The sequence below is a fragment of the Chroicocephalus ridibundus genome, chromosome 1 (genome assembly GCF_963924245.1).
Source record: "Chroicocephalus ridibundus chromosome 1, bChrRid1.1, whole genome shotgun sequence".
Taxonomy (NCBI): domain Eukaryota; kingdom Metazoa; phylum Chordata; class Aves; order Charadriiformes; family Laridae; genus Chroicocephalus; species Chroicocephalus ridibundus.
Window position 1 is genome coordinate 181,935,344 of NC_086284.1, and position 11,761 is coordinate 181,947,104.

The 11,761-nt window shown below is 44.2% G+C and overlaps 1 protein-coding gene across 1 annotated transcript; it reads left to right on the forward strand.

Annotated features, from left to right (window-relative positions):
* The first annotated feature begins 8,998 nt into the window (after nucleotides 1-8,998).
* Nucleotides 8,999-11,445, forward strand: IL22 (interleukin 22). The gene is made up of 5 exons (XM_063324027.1): nucleotides 8,999-9,252; nucleotides 10,045-10,110; nucleotides 10,209-10,352; nucleotides 10,569-10,634; nucleotides 11,057-11,445. The coding sequence occupies exons 1-5, from the start codon at nucleotides 9,049-9,051 to the stop codon at nucleotides 11,168-11,170; spliced, it is 594 nt and encodes a 197-aa protein (XP_063180097.1). The 5' UTR covers nucleotides 8,999-9,048; the 3' UTR covers nucleotides 11,171-11,445.
* Nucleotides 11,446-11,761: the final 316 nt, after the last annotated feature.

Here is an 11,761-nt window from a genome sequence, read left to right on the forward strand (position 1 = left end):
TTTAGGCACTTGCATCCTTTTATGGCTCTGGGCTTTTATTTCTTTTCATAGTCTCAATTTCCAGTGCCCTTCATGATGCATCAGCCTTCTCAACTTAAAAATGCTGAAAATACACTTGAAATCCTGTATTGAACAGTTTGAGAAGAATTGTTTGAGGCTTTCTAGCTCTGCAGGGAAGTTTAGGAGAATATCTGGGTTTGTGGATATTCCCATCCCATTTAAAAAAAAAAGATAAAATGTCATAGTTTTGCAATAATATTTTGTTGTGACTTTCAAATTTTAATGCCTTAGTGGGTAGTTCTGAAAAATAATGTGAAGTATATAAACGTGGTTAACCTTACAAATGTAAGCAGTCAAGTTTCTTTAGCCATCAGAGCTAGATTGCTTTTAATGAAGGTGTAGGCAACAAAGCACATTTTGGGACATACAGTCTGGATTAAGTCCCAAGGCTATCCAGTGCTCTTCCAATGATACTTCAGTCACTATGGGTATGTTGTTGTATAGGGATTTTTCAGCCTTTTTTGATGAAGAGATATGTATGTTTTCTGTATTGCCCATATGGATCCCTATGTAGTGAGTGACAACCTCCTGAAAACAGGTTTGCCTACACCAAAGCCTTGCAGGTAGCCTGAGATCCCCCTGGACCTAAGGGCCACAGTCTGAAACCCACTGGATGTTGCAGAAAGGTGAAAGGAAGTAAAATTACTTTCCCGTCACCAGCTTTCTCCTTCGCCTCCAGGCACTAAGATGTTTTCCTTATCTGACTCTTGGTGTCATTGCTTTTTTGGCAGGTAGCAGTGGAGGAAGAAGGGATTTCCCAATACTATCCGTAATACTCGAGCAAATTTGTAGCACTTGAAGATGGGGCAGGAAGCACAGCTTCTTTGAACAATTTAGTGTGTGCTTATTTGCATAATGCCATGTTGCCTGTTCTTGCAAGGCTGAGCTGTCACGTAAATGTTCTGGTGTCAGAGCAGTTCTTACCGTCTGGTAACATTAGTCAGCAAAGAGCCCCATCACCATCTGATGCAAGTGGAAGTTTTGCTATGCCCTCATTGACCAATTTTTAGCATAGCCTGAAGCAAAATTGTTCCATTACCCTGACGCACACAAATTTGTGATTAAGAAAACAAGCCCAATGGTAATTTTCATTTGAAGTGACCTAAGTTAATGTCCTGATTCCAGCAGTTATTCAAACCTTTGCAGACAGGAGCCTCAGGAAGAGGGGGAGGATGGTGGAGCTGTGGTTAACTCTTTGGGGTGCTGTCAGTTCTTTGGCTTTTCTCTGGACCGAAACTCGGTGGGAAAGTGTTAATGGCATAGCAGCGATCACACTGGAAGCAAGAGCAGGAGAGAAGGACGGTGGATGGTAGCTAACCAGAAAACTCCAGTTTCATAGAAGTCCAAGTTTTGTTTTGATTTTTGATCTGAGTTTAATATTGTGTTGAAGAAGGACATCTGCAGTTTCATGTTAAAAATGTGAATGAGCTTCCTAAATTTTCTGATAATTGCTACGGTTCATCTGTGTTGGATGTGAGCTGACCTTGTGAGGTTTCTGTTTCTCAGGCTGTGTTCTAGTGAAGCTCCTGGAGCGCCTGAGCCTTGCCTAGCAGATGTGAACTCGGTGTGCTGAATGTGCTACACATGGGAGGAGTCCTGAGAAACTCTGAAGGGCGGCGCTTGGTGGTCCTGCAGCATCTTGTTAGGGTGGAGGACTGGGAACTGCAGAAGATTCACCTGGAGACTGGCAGTCCTTGGAAAGGTGAACAAGGCCTCATAGTGTTTACACATCTTTTGTTGGATTGTTTATTCCTTTCATGGGACTGGACTAAATATGTAAGAGCAAAAGTGCTCGTTTGCTGGTATGAGCTCGCTCTTTGCAGGGAGAGTTTGGTGGTTCAGTTGTGACAGCAAACCTTCCTTACTGCAGATAGTAGTTCTTCAGTGGAGGGGAAAAGGACAACTGAAGCTTCTCACTCCCCACTTTTTTCAGAAGTCTTGATAAAGTCTTCTGGTAAAGCTCATGTCAGCTTTGTAAACGTGACTGATTTACATTTATGCCAATTTACCTTTCCTGAGGTAACTAAGGCAGTGACCTGTGAAGGTTTCAAGTGGGCCTCAAAGCTTTTCCTTTGAACTGTGTTTGTATCTGGTATACGCATATATTGTATGTGTCTCTGTGTATGTGTGTGTATATATATTATTTTTTTTTCACTCAAGGTGACTTTGTTTAATACTGTCATGTGCTGGGGTCTCTCCAACGTACCTACTTCAAGACTTGAAGTAGAATAGGAATGGCTGCCAGGACCCAGAAAGCCCCTACTTCTGGATTTCTCCCTTCCTAGGTCCCTTTCTGGTCTCTGGGTTGGTGTGACACACACATACAGGCATCCGCAGATGCGCCCTTTTCTGGAGAGCTGCGCACCCAGCTCTCGCCCCAGGGTCTCTTGTGCAGATGGGGGAAACTTGCCAATGCTTGATGGCCCTGGCTAGAGCAGGTCCATGAATTCCCAGAACGGTGCTCTCGTGAGGAGCCTGCTCTTTGTATTTCCAGTGGGAAGCTGGCTCCAGGCTGTTTACCTATTTTAGCTTACACGACATGTGGCTAAAAACGGATAGCCGGGGAAAACAGCATCCTAATTGCTAGGCTGTAGCTATTTTGTTTGGTCTCCTTTTGTCCCCATAAATCTCACATTCTTGACAATAGTCCCACTGCAACAGGAAACTCGCTGACTTAGAAGCTCTCCTGGGAGATGGGCAGTAGCATAACCTTGGGCTGGGGAAGGGCTGGGCCATGGGCTGGTGACCTTCTAGGGACAGATACTAACTAGAAGACTACTGTCAACAACATGGGAACTGCCACCTCCTTCTCTAGCAGCCCTGTTATACAGAATAACTGAGTGGCCAGGGGCTCGCCTTCAGGGGATGATGCTGAGCTCAGAGCCTCAGCGGAAGTGCTGGTGTACGGGCAGCATCTGGGCACACGCTTTAAATAATGTTGCGTCCCTTCAAAATGGCTTTATTTAACTACTCAAGATGGTGTGGGTTCATTACGTGATGAAACTGATGGTACTTGGTAAATCCAGGTGCATAATGCTGGAGCTATTTCTTAATCTGAATAACTGTTTGTCACTGAATTTTGGGTTGTAAACCAGCTTGCAAAATTCTGTTCCCAGTTAGAGTGGTTTCCTTTGAGGCAGATAATGTCAGTAATTCCACTTTGCCATGTCACTGAGTCACTGCTGTGCAACTGCACCACATGAACAGGAAGCACAGAAGTTTCAGTTCACCTGATCTGATTATTCGCAAGACATAGTTGGGTATATGTAGGTCACTGTGTAAAGCGACAGAGTCTCATAATACTTGTGTGATTTTACACTCTGAATTAAAAGAACTAGCCGTCTGGTGGAAGGGTTAATAGTGTGGTGTCTTTGGTGCCATGAGCTGCATGCACTGAGATGGTCTGAATTCTCTCTTCTCCTGTCTGCGTGAGCAAAGTGGTGGCTCCTGTCAGCAAGTCTTATTAAAACTTTTGTTTATGCTTTGCTGATGTCAGCAACAATGTCTGCAGAGGCAGGGCCAGTGGACTAACATCTGTTGCACTTCCATTGACACTGGTTTTGGTTTTTTGGTCTTTTTTTTTTTCTTTATTTGTTTTAATATTAATCACTGAATCCTCCTGGCACTGCAATAAAAGTCACCACATCAAGGGTCCTGGGGTAGCAGTAGCAACGTTGGTAGCAGCTGTGTAGCGTTGTCTCAGCGTGTCTCTGGGTGGCTTTTCCTTGGAGCTCCACTACATGAATGTTTCTGAGATGAGAAGAGAGTTATTTAAACCAAGGGGTTTTTATCCCAGAATGTAATTTAAAATTGAGACCGCAATGAACTATTCCCTTCCACTTAGATTTTTTTTTTTTTTTTTTTTTATTATAAGACATACCAATTTTATGAAGTTTATTATATAGCATCTTATGCTTAGAAGACCCAGAAATTATGTAGTGGAAACAAGTGAAGGTCAGAAACAAAGATGTTTGATGAAATATCAGATATATAAGCAAAAGTGTTACTGCCAGAGGAAATGTGTTACTCGCTGTGTAACAAAAGTGTTTCTGTCAGGGGAGGTAGGTGAATCGCACATCCTCTGCAAAAAGCCTGAGTCAGCAGTGTCTGTACCGAGGTCTCTGACGCCAGTCTTTTCCAAAGTCACCCAACACTCCCAGGCTAAGCGATTTTAATAATAATACTACTTTTCCTTCCAAAAGATTCACAGTGTCTTACACAACATTGTTTAATCACGAAAAAAACCAAAAATGTAATGGTCAAATGCTATATGTCCTCTTCCAGTCTCTCTGTTGGAGAATTTCCTCCATAGAAAGTTAATCCCTTCTGCCATTCCTAATGACCGTGCCCAGAAGACGCGGTGTACTAGGATGTTTCCATAATGAATGGCTGAATTACAGAAAAGCTTACCTTCAAGTTTTATAAAGAAGAATCAGCTTCCATTACTGATGTTGTCATCGCTGGGCAGAGAGCCGACTAAAATAAGTCTCCGCTGGAGCTTGAGCTGAAGCACTTTTTAAAGTCTGCTTTAATCTTTTCAAGCTTGAAAGTTTAGGCAAAACCAGAGAAGAACGGAGATAAAATGCGATGAACTAGTTCACAAATGAGCTGGAAGAAAGCAAAGAGGATGAGTGTGACCTGAAAGTTGAGGATTTCTCCAGATCGGTTGCCTCTTCAGTTTTAGGCACTGTGTGACGCGTGGTCCACTTGTGCAGATATTTAAGGGCGGAGAATTTTGGTGCCAGGTAAAAGACACAAGAGGATGATACACAGGCTCGGTCTTCCACATGCCTACTCTTGACAATGTTTCTAGCCCAGTGTCTCATCCCGAGGATGTTTCTAATACTGCAATATAATTCTAGCTGATTGAAAATGTATTAAAGCTCAAGAAAATTCCTGCATGCCAGCGTGCTGGTGGTGATACACAACAGACGTTGTGATCAAAGTACAGTATTGGTTATTCACCTGTGGCCCCATTCAAAGTAAGAAGGAAGTGTCTGTGGCTTTTGAGGCAGATGTGATGTAGAGTTCCAGTCCTCCTCACAAAATCCTCCGTCCTCAATATGGGTCAAGAAGTCATTGTCGAGAAGATTCAACCGCTATGGTTTCTTAATGAATTAGGGAAACTCCATCTAATTACACTTTAAAGGTTTATCGGTAAGGTCAGTGATAGGATAGACGTTTAGCTCTTGGGATGGCACTGGGGAGAAAATACGATTTGTGTACAATTTCAAAATTTTTTTAAAATTAATTATGCATAAAAACAATGCGGAGGGTACTTTACAGAAGTTCAGAGGTCTTTGGTAGTTTTTAGTTAAATAAAAGCATAGCAGGTATGTGTTCTATGTGTTCTTGTAAGGATTTTGTATTTTGAAATGTTGCCAACCTCAAACATTAAAAATAACATTAAACCTAGAAAAACTCATAAAATTAAAAAGGAAAACAACTTTTTCTCCTCCCGTCACCCTCCCTCCCCCCTCCTCCCTCCCCCCCCGGGTTTGTTTTGTTTTGTTTGCTTGCTTTTTTTTTTTTTTTCAAGAGAATATTTTTTTATAAAGAAAAGCTTGGGACTACCATGCGTCGTAATACATCATCAGTTCAAGCTCTAAGAAAAATTATCAGTTCCCATACCACTTGCTAGAATACTTGACAACGTCAGCGTAGGAAAGAATTAGTGAGAAAGGTTGCTCTTTTAACACACGTTCTTCAGATGCATTTTTTCCACTTTATTCATCCCCCCCAAAGTAAGACCCACCAGAGATGGTTTCAGCCAGGGTACCACATTTTAAATTAAATGCAGCTTTCCTTCCGCTGGTCTCTTCTGCCAGCTCTAAGGTTCAGAACAGCCTTTTTGGAGAGAGGTGTCTAGATAAGCAGTTTCCCCAAGGTTCACCTTCAGTGCTTGCTCAAGCCCTTATTTTTCAGAGGTTTATTAGATTTCCTCCTCAAACAAGACAAAATAGAAATTCTTCCTTAACTGCAGCAGAAAAGCCTCTGATTCCTTCCTCTCTCTCTGGACTTCAGCTGAGGACTGGAGTAAGACCCAGTGGTAGGACTGCGCAGGTTTTCAGCCCCATCTTTCCGTCGGACGTAATGCTGGATGTGTATCTCCCACCTGGGGTGTGGTGACAGCGGTGACTAGTCACATCCTTGTTCAATGCACTCCTGTAACAGAAATAGCAGACCCTGGGAATGGGAGGCATATCTCCGCTTCCAAAGAAATTCTCTTGACACTTTATAGGGAATAACTGCAGCCACAGCGGTGGCTATACTATAATTCAGTGGTACATCCAGATCCAGCAGTCACCTGCTGGAAAGGGGTTGGGGAGAGGCCAAGAGTGGACTGATGAGCAGGGGAACCGTACAGTCTGCTAAAATTATCATCCAGCAAGATTTTGAATGTTCAATTTTGGGCTGGACCATACCCACAGCAAGCTAGAGGGATGGAAGATAGGTTGTTATGACTCACAAACACAACCAAAAGGTTAAATAATGCAAAGGATTTAGGAATGTCATAGAAAGGGAATTTGTGAAATAAGAATTAACAAACTTACAATGGGCATTTCAGCATTTCAGTGTCTGAAAGGTGACTGTCAGAGTCAGGGAGGTAAACAGGTGAAGCCAAGCTATTTTAAAGTCTCAGAAGAAAGACATCATGGCACAGCCCAAAAGGACTATGACTACGAATACAGGTGGGAGAAAGAGAGCCTCATCAAGCCTAACTATGTTTTTTATGAAAATAAGTATGTCCCAGTGTATGGTTTCCAATACTAGAGAAGAAAAACAGAAGAGATCCTGTAATGACGGCATAAAAGAGAGCCGAAGAAAGATGCAGCATCTAATTCCTCATCCCTCTGCCTCCTGCTGTTTAAATATCTGTCAGGTGGTTGTGGGAAGCTTGGGACCAGGTGGGCTCCGCACAGCGGTTTGAACAGGTGTGAGTGGCACAGCACCTGCTTACCTCGGTCACGAGCCCATTCCATGGGATCAGAGCCACGAGAAGAGGTCAGGCAAGCTGTATCCATGCCTGACAAGAGTAAGTGACCAAAGGGATGGAGAGCTGGGATCTGCCAGGAGGACAGGGGGTCTGTACCATGAGGGTCCAAATGCCCATTCACGGATTTTGTTCTGGGTTTGGGACTTCTCCTGGGTGAGCTGGTGGAGAAGTGTGAGAAACCTCGGTGAGAAGCAGACTTTGGTTGTCAGGCTGTGTTTAACACCTGGAGATGCATTTGTGGGAGCGCACTTCAGGGGAGGCCAATCCTTCAAAACATCCACTCTGTCTGGCTTTCTCCCAGTTCGGTCTTTAATGTCTGTCTTTTGGCTAAGTATAACTCAGCCTCCCACCTTCTCATTAACCAGCTCCCCCACTGGGCCTATTAGCCTGGCAAACAAAAAATTTATGGAGAAGAGTTTATAAACATGTTATCAAATAGCCTTGTGGTACATTTGGGGTGTGAACTAGGTTGTCGACGTCCTGGGTCCAGACTTGCTTTCTGCTGCCGGCTGCAGTCAGGATGCTGTTGGAGGCTGGGCATGGGAATGGGTCGGATACCCCGAGAGGGGCATGGAAAGGGACGTGGTGATGTTGGCTCCAGGGTGACGGGGTGCCGCTTCAGGAGCTGTGCAGAGCTGAAGTGGCAGGTATCTCAGGGCAACTGAGGCAGGGCTGAAGCATGGAGAGATGAATTCATGCTGTGGATGCATCAGGGGAGGCTAAATTTTACTGCTTCTTTTCAGGCATAAGCAAAAGAGATGGATGTTTCAGCCCACAAGGTAAAGGTGATTATGGCTCTTGCCCTGAAAGCCTCAGCCACGAGGGGTGAAGCCCAGCCCCAGGGATGTCCCTGTTCACTCTCACAGGCAGAGCTGGAGCCTTGTTTTTATCAGGTCAGATGTCTCCTATTTGTCACCTGTGTGCCCTGCGGCCATTAGGCAACAATGGGTTTGCATTTCCACCAGTTCTGTGTCCTCAAGCATTACCATGTCAGCTGGGTTGCAAATTACTCCGTAAAGAGAGCACAATTTCCCTTTAGCACTCTGCATAATATTTCAGACTGAAGGTGCAGCACGGCCTTTACGTTAGCAGAGCAGGGTGAGGAACATGGAAATCACCTGGATAAGTAAGTGCATGACCACAGCTCTTCTGACTACCCCCGGTTACAGCCTGGAATATGGATTTTTTTTTGGAAAATGGGGATTTGGAGGGATCAGGGACCATTTATCAGGGATGTGATAAATGCGGCATTGGTCCTACTCGGTTTCTGATCTCTCCGTGAAGATTCCACAGTGATGGGCAGATGGCTGGTGACCTCATTGGGCCACCGTGTGGGAAAGGGCGTTTGCAGGGTAGGAACATTTGCAGGGCAGTCAGTGCTTTGGGTCTGGTGCAGTCTCTGATCATTTGTGTATACCCGCCAGCACCAGTGGACCATCAATCTTTTACCACAGAAGACCAACCAAAATTTCTGTAAGTTACATTATCTGTCATTTCAATTGCCAATCCAATTAGTGTGTTACAATCAGGACAGAAGGCACAAACCCATAACCATCTCAGATATTTTTATGCAAAAAGTATTCCGGATTCCTCTCCTGGTAAAAGCCCCTGCTTTGCCCGGCGTTAAAATTTGGTTTATTTTATAAGAAACTAAAGATTACGGTGGCCTTGAAGTTGTATTTGTGGGTTTTGTAGTGGTTAGGTAGTTCTCAGAAGAGGATACTGGAAAGTAAGAGACTTGCTGATGTCATTTTTAATTCACCACCAGCACCCGAAAAAAAAAGCTGAGAGAGATGTTGGTGGCCCTATATAAGGTGCACCTCACCTCCTGCAGAGCACATCAAGAATCCCAGCAAAGGTAAGGCTTGCAGCCGTTGTGCCTCTCTCACTTTACCTTGCCCACTCTCCCTGATGCTAACTCTGCTCTCTCTCATCAGTGCCGGGAGCTGTAGCTGCAGCCTGCTGGAACAGACAACTTTGGATCGTGAGCCATGACCTCCCTGCAGACTTTGACCAAGAGCTTCTCAGGATGGGTCTTCTTCTGCTGCTGTTGCTGTCTCCCTCTTCTTCTCACCAGCCCTCTGCCTCCGAAAGGGGCAGGATTGGCTTCTACCGCCCACCATGCCTGCAGGCTCAGGAAGATAAACTTCCAGCAGCCCTACATCAGGAATCGCACCTACACCTTGGCTAAAATGGTAGAGTAACCCATGTGTCCTTAATGATGGGATCTGAGGACCTTCTCCTCTGCCAATGCCCTGGCTTCTTGCCTTTGGCATTCCTCTGTCTTTCTCATGCCTTTCTCCAGAAAAAACCCCGTGCATTTGCAGTAAGGCAGAGCTTGGATGTGTGGAGTGGGTCTGTTGCCCGCTGGTTGTGTAGCCGGCGGAAGCTGCTGCCTCTCCTCCTCCTGCTCCCCAAGGGAAAGGCAGCCCCTGGCACAGCACAGCTCCTTCACTCGAGCAGCTGCTGCTAGACTGGGACAATCGTGAACATGAGCTTAAATTTCTCTGTTTGCCCAGTCCATTTGGAGCCGGGCCTGCCCGTGACTCCAGCTGTGGCCAGGCAGCTCCTAAGGTGTCTTAGAGTGCTCTGCTCAGTCAGGTTTCTTGGCTGCTCTTACCATGGGTGGGTCCCCCCGGTGTACGCCACTGAGTGCTGCAGCACCTCCCAGCACTGCTGCGGGCCACCATGAGGTCGGCCACCTGCGGCATCTGGTTTAGTCATCATAACCACTATGACTTCTGACGCTTAAGAGGGGTCCAGGAATTCAGACTTCTGCTTGTTTATTTTCCAGTGATAGTGATCTTGAATGTCACCCAATTAAGGGCAAAAAAGGACACAATGTCCAAGCTTATCTACCTGTAACAGTCTATGGTGTCCATTCCCTCATTTCATCTGCACTATTATTGATGAAAAAAGTAGGGTTTATCATTAATTTTTAGGTAAGGTTTCCATCCCCACCTGACATTTCCTCTTTGTCCTCTCAGGCCAGGGTCTCAGACGAGGACACGGACAATAGGCTCATTGGGCAGCAGATCTATGTTAACGTCAAGGTAAGTCTTACACCAGGAGCCTGCTCTTTGCATCCTGCTGCAGCCCTTGTTGGTCTCTTGCCATGATTTAACACAACAACTCTTACTTGCATACACAGGAAAACAACCGCTGCTACATGATGAAGAGGATTGTGGACATTGTAGTGGAAGATGTTCTTCTCACCGAGGCCAAGGACCAGTACCCGTACGTTGAGGAGGTGGCACATTTCTTGGCATCTCTGACCTCGGAGCTGAGCAGATGTGTGAGTAGCATTTGGTTTCTTTCCTTTCTTGTGACTCTTGTTGCTGCTCCTGAATCTCAGAATGTTGCAAACAGCAGCAAAAGGCAGTGATATGAAAGGAAACCTCAGATCAAAGACATCAAACTCGACGTTGATAGAAAGGTGTGAAAAAGAAGAAAAAAAGAACACTGTTGCATACAGCTGCCAATGTTATGTCTGGATGTTTTCTTTTTTTAGAAATTCTCAGGACACAGAGAGCACATTGAAAAGAACCTGGAAGAAATGAAGAGCAAAATGAAACAGGTACATTTTCGCCTCAACATTTAAAAACAGCAGGTCTAAACCTCAGTCATTTAGCTGGATTAAGACTGACCTAATTATGAAGCAAACTCTGGGGATTATTTAGGAGGTGAAGACTGCAGGGGCATTAAAGGGGGGATTAGTGATTTTTCCACTTCCAGCCCTCCTTCACTTGTCCTGTTAACTCTCTGCACATATTATGGTAATTTAAACCTTCAGAAGTCTGGTTGCAGGTAACTGCATATGCTAGACTAGATTTAAATGAGCTAGTTTATATCTTATATATATATCTTCTATATTGAATCTAATAGAACTACTTGAGTGATTAAGGAGACTAAGCTCTTGATTCAGTTTCTGTGATAAGTCTAATTTCAATTTTCTGAGAAATAACGAGGTGCTAAAACTTACATTCTGCTCTTTTCTAGTTGGGAGAGAAAGGAAAGAATAAAGCCATTGGAGAACTGGATTTACTGTTTGACTACATAGAAAATGCCTGTACTGATGCCCCAAAGAAGGGAGGGAACAAGAAGAAAAACTGAAAGAATTTCAGATGAGCCTTGAAGAGATGTCTCCAAAAAACTCTTGCTGTAACTCAAATTGATTAACTATTGCGAACCACCCTCCCCCCATAGATGCAACTATATTTTTCACTTGTGCCAAAAATAGCAAACTAAGTGGTCACCGACAGGGTGCACATTGCCACCTTCTTTGAAAACGAAAACTCCAGGACAGTGTTTGCAGCTCCATTTCAACACAGGGCATTAGTTATTTTCAAAGGCTGAAAATAACTCCTGCCCTCCTCATCTCCATAGGAATAAGGCAACTGTTTCTGTATGTTATACACTGAGATTTGACACCTATGAATCAGCTTTGGTCAAGGTAGGCAAGTGATGCATTGCCAGGATGTTTTGAGCCTTTTACTCGGAAACGTCTCTAGCATATGTTGCCCCCTTCTGACCTTTACCTGAAAAGCTGGTATTTCAGACTGATTCAGAAATAACTTTGTCATTCGTATTTAACGGTAACTTATTTTAAGATAATAATTATACAGTACTGTTATTTATATAGATTAATTGAAATATATCCAAGGAAATGTATTTATGAAGCTGTACCAGAGGGTTTTAAATGAA